The 16,893-nt window shown below is 32.7% G+C and overlaps 1 protein-coding gene across 32 annotated transcripts in view; it reads left to right on the plus strand.

The window, feature by feature from the left end:
- Positions 1–15,904, plus strand: part of LOC114076047 — a 25,982-nt gene extending 10,078 nt beyond the window's left edge. For 20 of the 32 annotated variants that reach the window (XR_003576484.1, XR_003576482.1, XR_003576480.1 and 17 more), the window contains 2 exons: positions 10,569–11,656; positions 11,983–12,346. Coding sequence is in view for 2 of the 32 variants with exons in the window: in XM_027914338.1 (XP_027770139.1) it covers positions 6,024–6,031; positions 10,492–11,137 (654 nt within the window). In the remaining 30 variants the exon portion in view is untranslated. Of the gene's footprint in view, positions 1–3,706; positions 4,966–5,921; positions 6,032–10,491; positions 11,878–11,982; positions 12,347–15,784 lie in introns of those variants that run through there. The other 12 variants (XR_003576435.1, XM_027914338.1, XR_003576441.1 and 9 more) reach the window with 12 other exon arrangements.
- Positions 15,905–16,893: the final 989 nt, after the last annotated feature.

Genomic DNA, 16,893 nt, shown 5'->3' on the forward strand with positions numbered 1-16,893 from the left:
CCCCCCCCGACACACACACAAACAAATCAATCGCAAAATATCTGTAACCTATGATGAGAATTTTCTTGTCAAAATATCAACTTATTATATTATTTAACTAAATAAGGAAGAATTTGCAATATGATATGGAGCTTTGATTAAATAAATAAAAAGTAATATCCAATAAATAACATCCACAACAGCTTTAGAGAAACAAATTAAGTGGAAGATGTTCTAGTATATGAAGACGCTAAAAATGGATCAATTCAACTTAGAATGAAAAGTAGAACTTCCAATGAGGACGGGCCTCAAAAACAATGGGGCTAAATGATGCAAAATAAGGAAATTTCTTAGTTTGTTATAGTTTCAAGACTTGCATTTTATTTAGCTTCTTTGTTGTTTCAGAATTTTGATAGTAACAAAACTAATATTTTTACCTTCATCGTTTCATGTTTTAATTTTGATGGATTTGTTGTCAAAAGCTTCTATAGCAAATTTTCAAAAAGAAGAAACACACTATATTGTTATGGTGAAATCTTAAATTTAGGTACCCATTATTTAGTCTATCTTGATGTAACGATCCGAACCATCATTAATTAGGAAGAGATAAAAATCCGGAAAACTTGGACCACTGACCCACCAGGACAGGGGATGTACCGTTGGGGCGCAACTGCCAGAGCGGGGTAAGTTGGTGCCATAACGGGAATAGCGAGGCATGATGTATATTACGAGAGATCCTATTTTCTCCATCTTCCTATAATACCTAAACATGGAAATGGAGGAGAGGGAGATTTCTAGCGTGGGAATGACAAACTCTTGTCAATTCTTTGACAAATCTACCGTCACAAACACGAAAAACTTGAATCATAGTCAAAACTCCAGGTAGGCTAGGTTTTTATAATTGAATAGTTATAAATATATTTTTACTACGTGATATATGCAAATCAATGGTAGGTTGTGGGCAGACCTTTGTGCACCAAGTAAACTACATAAATAAATCATGGAAAACTCAAAGTATGTGAGTCTATGCCTTGTGAAGAGGAATTGATGTGTTGTTAGAAAAATATAGAATTCCTATCGTGGAAAGATTGGGGTCAAGAATGAGGACACGGAATCAAGAGTAGAACTAGAACTATGAATGTATGTTACATCCAAAAATGGAGGTAATGAAGTTTAGGAATTATGATGAACTAGGGCGCAGTGTGGTCAATTATTAATTATGTGATAGGGATTGAGGAGTGATTCATAGGTGATGGTTGTGATTATATGTTTGTGTGGTGTATACATATTTTTGCTTCAATATGATACTTGTATATGCATGAATGTTGTAATTTTGATCATACTTGTTGTAAATGAAATAAATGAAATATCATTCCCATTAGATCATGACTTAAATGGATGATGTTGATGTTGTTCTTGTGTTTGTGATTATGGTGTGAATGGGATCAGATTGTCATGTTTCGACATAACTAACTTGAATTGGATTGCCATGTTTAGGCATAACTAACTTGGATCAAATTGACACGTTCCGATAAAATATTGGATCGAATTGCCACGTTCCAGCATCGTAACAGTTTGGGTTTGGGTTCCGTGAGAGGACCCATGTGATTTAATCATTGTTGTATACTTTTTGACAATATGGCATGTGTTTGATATACGTGTGTAAAATATATTGTTGTATTAGTGTTATAAGTTGCACTTAGCGGAGAATTGAATTAGGGTAGTTGTACTGGATATTTTCTACGTGTTTTAGAATGGTTAAGCTATGATCAAGAATGTGGGAAGAGGGTTACTAATTAGGGTGATTAATTGTATATTGGAGGTGATTCCAAGAGAGAGTGAATGTGGAGAAGCAAGTGGTTTATTTCATGATCTCACTGATTAATTTATTGTCTTATGTGGTGGGCGTTGGATTGACCGATGATGCCTTTCAATATATTTTTTTGTACTGATACTACCCTTGCTATGTCTTTTGACATGGATTGGATGTAGAATTGGTGAGGTTCCATTAAGGGCAGATGAAGAAATTCCAACTTACATTCTTCTTTTCACATTTTTTGAGTTGTGTCTTTTATTTATTTTGTCCAGTTGCACTCTTAGCTCTTGTACCTTTTTTGACTAGGTACATGAGAGTAATTTAAAATACTTTACAAGTTTTAAATAAATAATGTGTTGAAGGTCTATTTATAAAAATCGTAGAGTTATAATTGTTCTTGTTTGTCAAAAATTTCCGCATGTTTTACTTTTGGGGTATGAGGGTTCTCCTACTTAGATGTGGGTGCCTACACAATCAGGTAGGTTGGATCATGATACTTGACCCAAGTCATCTCAACAAAATTGACCTTTGGATGGGATAATGACCACCCAACTTACTCCATCTATTCTTCTAAGAAGGATGTTAGTTTCGAACCTCGGTATGAACATGACGAGTTCCCTACGCTAATGTGCCTTGTATAATACATATTTCAAGATTAGGGTTAGAGTCAGGATTAGATGTGGATGAGCATATTGATCTATACATGTGAGTCAGAGACATTCATTTATTAATTCATCCTAGTTGACCATTAAGCCCACCTCGACCCAATCCATCTCAAAACAAGTAAGCTTTGGGTGAGTTAATGATTCAACCAATTATTAACTCAACCATCTTGGACATTTCAGTTCAAGCTCAACCACCATTTTACACTAATAGGCTTCCAATGAAGCTTTGAAACTATAGTTGATTTGTTAAGTAGTTCAACTTAGATGCGTGAGCTACCCAAGTTAGCGGAATTTTATTTTTGTCACAATGAATGGGTTACAAGTGTGTTAACATATTGATTTTTTTGAGTGATTTTCACAAAATAAAATTTTTCTATGCTACTATTTTAATTTTGATCTCATGAGGAAAAATAGTACAAAAATAATCATTATGTTATAAACAGGAGCAAAATTCTTGTGGGGTATCAAGATTTTTAATTTAACATTGAGAAAGACTTCATTAGAATCAAGTTATAGTGATGTAAAATAACTTGATCATAAATTATGATAAATTGCCTTATAAATAGATATATTGATCGTCAGAACTTCGGTCACAAATCTGAATAAATCACCATTATCATTTAAACTTTAACGACTATATAATATTGATTAACTTATCTCTTGATTTTTTTTGGAATTCTTTTGGAGGAATTAGAATTGCTACACTTCCTACTTGTATTGTATATGTCCATTTATACTTTGTAGTTTTAGGAAAATCAAATTAGTTTTTTGATATTAAACTGAAATTATGCCCTGGACAACTCAATGATTAATGAGTGTGTAGAATTTCCCCAATCATTCAATAAAATTATTTTCCTTTACTAATCGTGAATAACTTGGTTCTAAGGGTTTAATCTCTCTTTTTGAAAGAGTTAAACATGGTGAAATTTGACATTTTACTTACGTAACTTTGTGTTAAATTAATGAATTATGGGATGACGAGTGATAAACCTATGAAATTAGTATTTATGGGAAATAAGAGTCGTGAAGAACTCTATTTTAGCAATTTGGAATTCCACTTTATTTATTAATATTTTCGTAAATTTATTGTTAAGGTTGGTTAAAATTTTTCTTTCTTGATCTTTTTAGCAAGATTTTAACTTAAAGTAACTTTTAATTATTATCCCTATATTCCATTTTGCTAATCTATAAGTTCTTCCTCTTTTTTACTACCATTCTTTTTTCTCAACTAATTGAAAGTTTTTGTTTCTCGAGTTATCCTATATATTGTCCGCATATTTATGAGAGATCATCGTATCTTATTTATTTGAACTTTTCAATATTCTATTGTTAAAAAGTTAATGTGAAATCACATTGGTCATACAAATTAATAAATTCTTTTTAATTTACTTCATCTCCACTAAATACTAACTCCTCTTTCTTTGCAATATAATTTCTTACTTAAATAATTTTGCCTATAAAAATTAAGATACGTCAATATTGAAGATGAAAGTGTAGTTAAGGTAAGAATTATTTATATTTCCTTTACCTAACGATGAAAGAGAATATGGACCACTTTTTTGCAGATGATAATATTGTGCCCCCATGATTTGATGCGCGTAAATTCTTTTTTTAGGTACAAAAAAAGTTCGGACGCATAATTGATAAGTAGGAGACCTCACATTAATCTATCATCCTCATGATACATTTAATCCCATGATATAAGTACTTGAACATCAGAAGGATTTCAATGTTTACCAGACTCCTCTACTATTGAAGTTTAATTGTTAGGGAGACGTCAATTTTTAAGAGTTTCTTGATTATTATGTATAAGATTTTGATATCTAAAGAGTAAATCATCCTTACTCATTGTGCGTGAGAGTTCATTTAGAGAATCAACAAATTTGATTTCAAATTGTTCTCAATTTTTTGGAGGAGAAAAATCTTAAGGGTTACCTCATCTTTGGGGATCAATAAAAGTCCCATACAATCAATAACTACAATAGATGAAATTATGATTGATTATATTCCTACACAGTTCAAATGTAAGTAGTTATGAAAGGAGGATGAAGGTAATTTCTATATGAGGAGCTCAAAGAAATCTTGGCAATTTTATATTTTAACTGTTTTGAAAATATTGCCTTATTGACATTTCTTTACAATATTTCGATACTTTCTATATTGCCTCGAAGAAAATTTTTTTAAAAAGAAACTTTTTGGGGCTATATAAGCCATTTTATTAATTAACCAAAAACCAAAATAAAGTTGTCCCAAGCCCATAATAAAACAATCAAAACAACCTATCTCTAATTTGATTAGGGCAAAACCCACTTTCATTAAACCTATCTATAAATGTTAACTTTAGCTTCATCTTGAGCTCACTTTCCTCTCTTCTCACTTTGTTGCCTCCTTTCTCTCGACTGAATGTTACTCTACTCTTCTCTGGTGGGTTGTACCATCTTTCGATCTCAACGTTCGACGTTCTCATCTACATTATTCTCACACAAGATGTGTCACTCCATCAAGGTAATGTAATTCATATCTTCTTCTTTATTTTCTTTATCACTGTTCTAAATCTCTATTATTTTTCAACATGAAATAGTATTTTTGTTAGAAACATTTATGCTAGAACTTTTGAAAATTTTCTTTTGAGTTTAAAAATGGTGCTAAAAAGGAAAACTTATTTATGGGGAGAATCAAAGAAAACTCTTCAATTTCTTACCTAGAAAATGTTAATTACTCTATTCCAAATCAAACATGTAGTCATTACGCATTATTAATAGATCTTCAATAAATGCATGTAGTGGTATCTCATATGGGATATGATTTAATGATCATGGATATGAAGACCACCAAGTAGATATGAGTAGTTTGAATAACTTAGAAGATTAATGAAGAAGAATGAAGGGTCTACAATATACTAAAGTAGAAATGTAAGAAAGAGATGACTACATTTTAAATAATTAATGGGCTAGACTTTCCTTGTTGTTATCTCAAGTGTATTATTGTAACTAGTTTAGGTTAGTTTATCTACAATATTAAATAATTGAAACTAGGATTTATTTGAGGAATTACTTTCTGAATGAGCATTTGATGTTTAGGCTCCTTTGTGAGTTTTGGCAAATTCTCATACTTGTTCAATTGAACCCTCTTAATTACTTGGGTAATCTTCACTTGTATAAGTTCAATTTTCTTTTCACCCTTAGATTTCATTCAAGTAATTGAATTTTGAATGTGTTTTAGTTGCTAGATCGTTCATTGTTTTCTTCTAAAATCTCTCCGTTTTTTTTTCAATTTTTTAATTATATATCTTACCTTCATTATTGTGGTCCACTTTATTGTTCTTGCATCTAGAATCATATCAATTATTATCTCTCCCTTTTCCTTTATATTAATAAACCATATGTCTTGCTTACTTGATTGTGATTGACTTTATCATTTTTGCATCTAAAATCACATCATCTCACCGATACATGTACTAGGTAACGCTATCCTTCAAGGCATAAATAGTAGAAATCATCTCGACTTTTTGCCTACGCCAGAAATTGTACTTGACTCTTCATGGTTCTCAACTCTCTTTGTTGATGACTAGGTAATGATCTCAATTGTATGCTAAAAAAATATGTTTTTGATGCAAAAGGAACCTTCTAGTGAATAATATATTTGAATTTCCTTTTCATTATGTTCATTGAACTCGATTCTTGGTAGGCATTAAGTGAATTTTGGTGCACCTCCAATCTCTAAATTTGTTTATGTCTTCCAAATACAATTATTAGGTTAAGATAGTCGTGAAAATTGAATTTATAACTAATACATACCTATACATCCATTCTTTCTCACCCTGATCCAAAAAACAAAGAGAATTAACCCTAACTAGCTTGAAATAGGCTCATAATTGTTATTTATATCAATATTTTTTTGGCAGGTGCTTTTATCATAACTTTCACACATAATGCCTAATAATGTTAATTAATATTTTATACTAGTATGATCATACTAGCTTCGAATTTCACTTAATTTTGCTTAATTTATTGTATTGCTTAGTATTGTGTGTTGCAACATCATTTGGAGTGTGAAGGAGTTATAACTGTTCAGATACCTAGTGTAAAGTGTCACTTGACTTGAATCTCAGTGATCAATCTCTTGTTTAAAAATACAGGACATAAAAAAATTGTTTATCTTTGATAATCTTTTTTTCAATATAAAGTTATTTGGGCAACCTATTAAATGTTGAGACATTAATACTAGAATTTCATGAATTTAAATGAGTTTGATGTAACGATATAATTAGCACATTTGTTATACATTTACACAAATTCATAAAGAGATGATATAGAGTCTCCCACATCTAAAAATTGAAAAAATATATTTTTTTATGGTAGAGCAAAAAATATTACGACTGCCTTACAACATCTTTGATGTTGGAGTGGACCGAATTGTACAAATGAAATATGAGAGAAATTTGATCAACTTTATAAAAAGTTAAATTTATTAGGTCAAAGTCTTCAAACGATCAATGTTAATTAAATTGATTGTGAATCTGATGGTTCAAATGCAACTTTGAGAAACTCTTTTGAAATTATTTGAATTCATTTTGACATAATCTAGAAGTTATCAACAACTGTGAATTAGAAACTATATACATTTGTTAATTTATAATTCATAGCAGAGAAATAAATTTATTTTCCTGTTTAAATTTATCTGATAAAAATAAATTGAAGTATTTTTTTGTTGTTTTTTCTAGTATCGGTCAATTTGGTTAATTTTTAAAAAAAAATTTGAAATCCAAATTCATTAGTCTCGAGGAAAAGTCTTACTTTGTATGAACATGAATTATTAATTTAAATAATTGTTTGATGGATCTCATTTTTAATTTTTCACCGTATTATGTAATCAAAATACAAAAATTGAAACAGAAAGAGAAAACCTATAAAAACAAAAAAATTGAACACAATGAAGACAAATTTAGAAAGGATCAAGGGAGCTATTTTAAAAAGATACTATGTAAACAAACAAAAGCAACAAGCTATGCGTGGTACATAATTTATTTATTTTGTATCCTTACTATAGAAGTAGTATTATTAAAGTCGATGATCCACATTACATTATTAACAGATAAGGTTAGAATCTATCTTAAAAGTTTTCTACTACAAATTCTTAGAAATGTGCGTATTGATTCAATTTGTATGAATATTTTTTTTTTACTATTTTAGTCTATATCCTCAATGTACTTTTGTTGATCAATAAATCGTATCACATTATACGTGAACAAGTGTTAAATTTTTTCCCCATTCAATGTGTTCGATATATACATTGGAGTTGCGGGTGCAAAGTTCCCCATTAAAACATAAAAACTTATAACAAAGTTAACTTCATATTCGAGGAATAAAGCACTTCGCTATTCCTCGTTATGGCGTAGCACTTTATTCCTCGGATATGAAATTACATGTTTTTATTGTTTAATGTGAAACTTTGTATTGAGAATATGACCATAATTGATGCAGGATGAGATGGTTAAAGTTGGTTAAAGTTGCACAAGATATTTTCTCTTTTGTAGTTATGTTTGCAGTGAGTTAGTTAGACGTTTGTTTACCAACAATAGTTAGGTTAACCATAGTTAAGCGAGTGTTTGCAACAAATTTTAAACATATGGAAAATAAATAAATCATACAAATAAAATATGAAGAAACGTGATTTTATTCATCAAGATTGTGAGTACAAACTTGTTCCTCCCTTGATTCTACTCTCTAAGATGATTTATCCTTGATTTCAGGGCCGTTAGTGGCGTATTTCTCGAACTATGATGATTTAGATTTGACCTCTCTATATTAAATCTATCAATTTGTGGAGTATTCGAGATGTTGATCTCTTTGTGGATTTTTTGAGATGTCTTTTAAGGGAATTTAGTACCCTTTATATAGGCATAAATTAGGGTTTAGAGTTGAATAGCCTCCAAGAATCCTTATCTGAGTTGAACTCAATTTATAGAGTCCCAACTCGAATTAAACGCATCTTGTAGAGTCCCACAAATTTTCAATGTCTACAAATGCCCCCTGCTTCAAGGCTTGACGGAGGGTAGACTTGTGAAACTCAAAGACGAGGTTTGAAGTATTCATTTTTCCACTTTTGCAGCTTCAGGTTTAAGATTTGATTAAAGAGAGAAGAAATGAAGGGCAGATTTGGTCCAACTGGGCGTGCCAGTTTGTTTGCAACAAATTTTAAACATATGGAAAATAAACAAACCATACAAATAAAATATGAAGAAACATAATTTTATTGATTAAGATAGCGGGTACAATTCTGTTGATCCCTTGATTCTACTCTCCAAGATTTATCCACAATTCGAGGGCCGTTAGTGGCGTATTTCTCGAACTAGGATGATTTAGATTTGACTTCTCTTTATGAATAATTCATCAATTTGTAGAATATTTGATATCTTGATCTCTTTATGAAATTTTCGAGATGCCTTTTAAGGAAATTTAGTACCCTTTATATAGGCATAAACCAGGGTTTAGGGTTGAGTAGCATCCAAGAATCCTAATCTGAATTGAACACAATTTGTAGAGCCCCAACTCGAATAGAACGCATCTTCTAGAGTTCCACAAAATTTCAACGTCCACAAATGTCCCCTGCTTCTAGGCTTGATGGAGTGTAGACTTGTTGAAACTCATAGACGAGGCTTGAAGTACTCATGCTTCCATCTTTGCAGCTTCAGAATTTCAGATTTGATTTAGGAAAGAAGAGACGAAGGGCAAATTTAGTCCCACTGGCGTGCCAATTTGTTTGCAGCAAATGTTAAACATATGGAAAATAAATAAACCATACACATAAAATATGAATAAACGTGATTTTATTCATCAAGATTGTGAGTACAAATCTGTTCCTCCCTTGATTCTACTCTCTAAAATGATTTATCCATGATTCAAGGGCCGTTAGTGGCGTATTTCTCGAACTATGATTATTTAGATTTGACCTCTCTATATGAATAATCCATCAATTTGTGGAGTATTCGAGATGTTGATCTCTTTGTGGATTTTTTGAGATGCCTTTTAAGGGAATTTAGTACCCTTTATATAGGCATAAATTAGGGTTTAGGGTTGAGTACCCTCCAAAAATCCTTATCTGAGTTGAAATCAATTTATAGAGTCCCAACTCGAATTAAACGCATTTTGTAGAGTCCGACAAATTTTCAAAGTCTACAAATGCCCCCTGCTTCAAGGATTGACAAACGGTAGACTTGTAAAATTCAAAGACGAGGCTTGATGTATTCATTCTTCCACCTCTGCAGCTTCAAGTTTCAGATTTGATTTAAGAGAGAAGAAATGAAGGGCAGATTTGGTCCCACTAGGCGTGCCAATTTGTTTACAACAAATTTTAAACATATGGAAAATAAATAAACCATACAAATAAAATATGAAGAAACATGATTTTAATAATCAAGATTGTGAGTACAAATCTGTTCCTCCCTTAATTCTACTCTCTAAGATGATTTATCCATGATTCAAGGGCCGTTAGTGGCGTATTTCTCGTACTAGGATGATTTAGATTTGACCTCTCTATATAAATAATCCATCAATTTTTGGATTATTCGAGATCTTGATCTCTTTATGGAATTTATGAGGTGCCCTTTAAGAGAATTTAGTACTCTTTATACAGGCATAAATTAGGATTCAGGGTTGAATAGCCTCCAAGAATCCTAATTTAAGTTCATCACAATTTGTAAAGTCGCAACTCAAATTGAACGCATCTTGTAAAGTCCCACAAATTTTCAAATGTCTACAGGGAGGTAGTTATCATTTAGATACACTATATAAACATTTGTACAAGCTATTAAGCATGATGAAGAAAGTTGTAATCAGTTTTTTCTCTCAAAATTCAATCTGATATTCTCTCCACAAATGCATTCAATTCATTCTCTGTTCTAGAAGCATTGAACTCGAATAGTAAATTTGTTCTCATTCTTAACATTTAATCAGAGCAATCTGAATGAATCTAGGAGTCTCTTCAACTGTGATATTGAAGATCTCAGAGGTTCTTCTTGTGTAATTGCAGAATTTTCGAGTTTGTTACTGATATGACGATGAAACCAGATCACAATCATCCTCTGTTTTTATCTTCTTCTGATGCAGCTGGTGCTGTTCAAGTTGGAATTCAGCTCACAGGAATGGAGAATTATACGCTTTGGAGTAGAGCAATGCGTCTGAATCTGTTAACTCGAAACAAGTTGGGATTCATTGATGGACTTGTTCAACGTGGTGATTTCAAAGAGGATTCTGAGAAACAGGATTGGGATAGCTGTAATGCGATGGTGATTTCATGGATCCTGAACAATGTGAGTAAGGATATGGTGAGTGGAATCTCTTTTTGCTCAAGCGCACATCTGGTTTGGACTGATTTAAAGGAACGTTTTGACAAAGTTAATATGTCGAGAATTTTTCATCTTCATAAAGTAATTGCTACTCTTACTCACGGAGTTTCCCCTGTCTCTGTTTACTACTTGAAATTGAAAGATCTTTGGGATGAGTATGATTCAATTACTCCACTTCGTGTGTGTGGTTGTACAAAATCCAAAGATTATACTGATAGTTTGTTGAGGCAAAAATTGTTACAGTTCCTTATGGGATTGAACGACATTTACAGTCAAGCTCGTAGTCAGATTCTAATGATGAATCCTACTCCGAGTGTGAATCAGTGTTAAGCTATGATCATACAGGATGAAAGCCAAAGAGTGTTGTCTGGTGAACATTGCACTGGTGGATCTCACATTGATCCAACGGCATTGTTCTCACACAGATCTGGAAGTTCAATGGGATCTTATTCGAATGGAATTGGCTATACAGGAGGCGCAGGTGGTTCAGGTAATTCTGGTGGTAGTTTAGGTGCAATTCGACCAAGAAGAAATCCTCCTCTGTTCTATGAGTATTGTAACATGAGAGGTCATTCTAAGGAAGCTTGTTTCAAACTCCTACAAGGCAACTATTGCAACATGAAAGGTCATACTAGGGATACATGTTATAAGTTGATAGGGTAACCTGCTGATTTCAAAGGGAAAAAGAAGATCACTGCTGCTTCTGTTGTGCCATCTCCTTCCAGAGCAATGCAGTGATACAACTACATTTTACTCAGGATCAGTATACTCAGATTCTCAAGCTACTAAATAAGCCACCAATACCTGATTCCACTGATAATTTTCAGGCTCACAATGCTAACACAGCAGGTATTTTTGCTGAAATTGTTTCTCATTCATTTTTGCCTACTAAACATGAACAATGGATAGTAGATACTGGTGCTACTGACCGTATGGTTGGGAATGAATCATTGTTGAATACTAGTCTAATAGCCTCTAATCAAGGAAAAGTTCAACTTCCTACTGGTGATTTTGCTGTGATCACAAAATCTGGAAACTGTCAATTAGAAGGAGGTGATGTAGTTCACAATGTATTATATGTACCTGATTTTCATTTCAATCTCCTGTCTGTATCCAAACTGACAAGATAATTGAATTGTTGTGCATCATTCTTTCCTGATTTTTTTGTCCTTCAGGACATCTTCACTGGGAAGGTGAAGGGGATTGGTAGTGAGCAGAATGGACTCAGCACAATGAGGTCACCAGTACAGAATGAAGGCAAAGTTATAAAGCTTTGGCTGTGGCAGATTTTAGAGAAGAGGGGATCCTTTGGCATCAGAGAATGGGGCATGTGCCCATGACTGTTATTAGAAAATTGAATGTAGTTAATGATAGACAGATTCTAGTTTTAGACCATTGTGATATATGTCCGATTCCCAGACAAGTTAGATTACCTTTTAAATCTAGTACTTGTAGATCATCTCAATGTTGACTTGATCCATATGGATGTTTGGGGACCTTACAATGTTGCTACTCATAATAACATGAAGTCCTTTCTTACCTTGGTGGATGATCACTCTAGATGGACTTGGGTATTTTTGATGCATCTCAAATCTGATGTGCGTACTTTACTTACTAATTTTTTGAGCATGATTGCAACTCAGTTTGGTAGGTAAATGAAAATGTTCAGGTCTGATAATGGAGGTGAATTCTTCAATATGCAGTGCAGGAAATTGATTAATAGTTATGGCATAATTCATCAAATTTCTTGTCCATATACTCCACAACAAAATGGAGTTGTGAAGAGAAGGCACAGACATATACTTGAAACTGCAAGGGCTATCAGATTTCAGGGAAAATTACCTATTAGGTTCTTGGGTGAATGTTATCTAACTGTTGTTTTCATAATCAATAGAGTTCGTTCTACTGTACTAGGGAACAAGTCGCCTTATTACGTGCTGCATAAGAAACAACTTGATCTCTCTTATATGAGAACCATTGGATGTCTATGTTATTCCACCAACTTGATTAAGGGAGATAAATTTGAAACTAGAGCCATTAAGTCAGTCATGTTAGGCTATAGTAGTACTCAGAAAGGCTATAAACTATATGACTGGGAAACTAAGTCTATTTTTGTTAGTCGAGATGTACAATTTTTGGAGCATATTTTCCCATTTCAGTCTCATGATGCTGATACTCTTGTGAATGATATGAATTCTTGGCTCCCACATACCCATTTCCTGCTATTCCTCATGATTCCATTCAATCAGATCCTTCATCCTTAAGTTCTGCACATTTATCATCAGAATCAGGTGGTGACGTTATTTCTGCACATGAGGTTCCTACAAGTATAATGTTATAAATGCTGCACATTTGCCACTAGAATTGGATGTTCCAACAGTTGTGGATGAAGGTATCAGTGTTGCCACAGATGAGAGCCTAGAAAATGCTCCAACGATACAAAGAAGAACCTCAAGTAGAGCCAGCAAGACCTCCTATCTGGAAAAAGGATTTTGTTACTGGGTCAAAATCTAAATCTGCACTTTCTTGTCTATATCCTATTGCTAATAATATTGCTTACAGTGGTCTGTCTAGTTCATATTAATGTTATGTTGCTAAGATGTCTACAGAAACAGAACCAACTTGTTATAATCAGGCAGTTCAAGATACAAGATGGATAAAAGCAATGCAGGATGAGATACAAGCATTGGAGGACAATGGAATTTGGAAGATTGTCTCTTTACCTAGTGGGCAGAAAGCCATTGGGTGTTAGTGGGTGTTCAAAATTAAATATAAAGCTGATGGACAGGTGGAAAGATTTAAGGCCATACTAGTAGCTAAGGGGTATAATCAGAGGGAAGGTCTTGATTTTCAAGAAACATTTTCACCTGTTGTGAAAATGGTAACAGTGAGGGCTATGATTTCTTTAGCTGCTGCTAATGGTTGGTGCATTCAACAGATGGATGTTTACAATGCCTTCTTGCGAAGTAATTTGCATGAAGAAGTACACATGCAATTTCCACAAGGTTTTAAAAATGATGGGACTAAGGATGTCAAGGTGTGCAGGCTGTTGAAGTTTCTTTATGGATTAAAGCAAGCATCGAGGCAATGGAATGTGAAGCTTACATCTTCCCTCATCACAGCAGAATTCCAGCAAAGTTACTTAGATTATTCTCTATTAACCAAGAAATCATCAGATGGTATAGTCATTATTCTAATATATGTTGATGATCTACTGATAACAGGGAGCAGTTTGGCCTTGATAGAGGCTGCTAAGCAAGTCCTAAAAGACAATTTCAAGATCAAAGATCTAGGTGATCTTAGATATTTTCTTGGCATAGAATTTGCCAGGCAGTCAAGTGGTATTCTCATGCACCAAAGGAAATATGCCATGGAGCTTATTTCAGAATCAGGTTTAAGTGGATCCAAGCCAATTTCCACACCTGTTGAATTGAACCAAAAGCTAACAACTTGTGAGTTTGACACTCATATTGGAAACAATCAGGATCCTATTCTAATGGATCCTGGGGTGTATCAAAGTCTTGTTGGTAGGTTATTGTACCTCACTATTACTAGGCCCGATATTGCATTTGTTGTCCAAAGCTTGAGCTAATTTATGCATGCACCTAAATAGTCGCACTTAGAAGCTGCACTTAGAGTGGTCAAATACATCAAAAAAGATCTTGGTTTTGGTGTTCTAATGTCCTCTTCTTGTTCAAACACACTCCAAGGATTTTGTGATGCTTATTGGGGATCTTGTATCAACACTAGGAAATCAATTACTGGATACATGGTTAAGTTCGGTGATTCTCTGATCTCTTGGAGATCCAAGAAGCGGACTACTATTTCGAGAAGCTCAGCTGAAGCTGATTATAGAAGCCTCGCGTCACTGGTTGCTGAGATCGTTTGGTTGATTGGTCTATTCAAGGAACTAGATATTCAGTTGCAGCTACCAGTTCCTCTATATTGTGATAGCAAAGCTGCTCTACAAATTGCCGCTTATCCAGTATTTCATGAGAGGACCAAACACATCGATATTGACTGTTATTTCATTAGAGAGAAAATTCAGTTTGGCTTAGTACACACTGGATACCTATGTACTGCAGAGCTACCTGCTGATATCTTAACTAAGAGACTGGGAAAGTTTCAACATTCTCATCTTCTTTCCAAGCTAGGGATGAAGTATTTTCATACCACCTAGCTTGAAGGGAGTATTGAGAATATGACCATAATTGATGCAGGATGAGATGGTTAAAGTTGGTTAAAGTTGCACAAGATATTTTCTCATTTGTAGTTATGTTTGCGGTGAGTTAGACGTTTGGTTACCAACAGTAATTAAGTTAACCATAGTTAGGGGAGGTAGTTATCATTTAGATACACTATATAAACATTTATACAAGATATTAAGCATGATGAAGAAAGTTGTAATAAGTTTTTTCTCTCAAAATTCAATCTGATATTCTCTCCACAAATGCATTCAATTCTTTCTCTGTTCTAGAAGCTTTGAACTCTAATAGGAAATCTGTTCTCATTCTTAACACTTTGCACCTCAAACTCCAATGTAGATATCAAACAAACTGGATGGAAAACAAAAAAAATATAACACTTATTCAAAGCTTATAATATAATACAATTTTTTGGTCAACAATAATACATGCATTGAGGATATAGAATAAAATTGTAAAAAAAAGAAATTGTTCATATCAATTTAATAAATACTCACAACAATTGTGGTTGATTTATCTTAACATATATTCTAACTTTATCTGTTAATGATGTAATGTGGATCATCAAATTCAATAATACTACTTCTGTAGTAAGGATACAAAATTTATTAATTTGTTTATGAGAGATATATACAGTTGACTTATATCAATTAATTCTTTACTCGTACTTTTTATCATGTGAAATGAGGTTAGCATGATATAAGTCAATGTAAGATATAAAATATATAATTTATGTATCACTAATAGCTTTTTGTTTTTGTTTGTTCGGCAGTTTCCTCTTGGAAAAGAACTCTTGGCCTTTTTCAGATATGTGTTCATCGAGTTCTTCATATTTTTTGTTCTTATTAACATTATTTTTCTCTTTCAACTTTTGTAATTCGATCATATCGAACAAATATTGTGAAATATAAATAACTTAGATCTTGCTTTTACTTTTTCACTGTATGTGTTCTATGTTACCGAAGTACAAAAGTTGAAACAGATTGTGAATGCTAATAAGAACAAGAAATATGAACACAGTGAAGGCAAATTTGAATCAAGGGGACTATTTTGAGAACATACTATGTAACAAACAAAAGTAACACTATCAGTGGTGCATAATTTATTAATTATACATCATACAATCAACTAATATCAATTATTAATTCTTTACTTGTTCATTTTTAACAAGTAGAATGTGATTAGCATGACATAAGTGAATGTAAGATGTTGAATTAACAAGTAATGTACTATGAATAGCTGGTTTTTTTTTGGGTTAGGTAGTTTCGTGTTGAAAAAACACTCCTGGCCCTTTTCAAATTTGTGTTCATCGGGTTCTTCACATATTTTGTTCTTGGTGACATCCTTTCGCTCTTTCAACTTCTGTAATTCAATTATACTGAACATATATTGTGAAATACAAATAGCAAGACGTGTGAATTAATATTTCATGTTCGTACAAAGTAAACCTTTTCTTCCATATTGATGAGCTCTTAGTCGAGAAACTAAGAAAATTATAGTGACCAATTTTAGAAATCCGATTAAATACTGAAATTTTTTTCTGGACAAAAAATTGTAATAGGACAATAATCTATTTTTTTTGTATGAATTATAAATAAAAAAAAAGGAGAAATCTTTTATTCAATCATCATTATGCTTTGTTTAAATCAAATTCAAAAAGTTTGAGTATATATTCATGCAAAACTATGAAATACAGACACTAACCATTGAAATATATGGACTACAAATGAAAATATAAAAATAAACATTAAGAAATATATGAATTCATTTTACCACAAAGAGGAGACAAAAAAGTGAGAACAAATATTATGTGTCAATTTATATTGGAGTTTAACTAATTTAGATTTTGGCACCAAGCAACACATTAGAGGGAAGTATTCT

The sequence above is a fragment of the Solanum pennellii genome, chromosome 1 (assembly GCF_001406875.1).
Source record: "Solanum pennellii chromosome 1, SPENNV200".
Lineage (NCBI taxonomy): Eukaryota > Viridiplantae > Streptophyta > Magnoliopsida > Solanales > Solanaceae > Solanum > Solanum pennellii.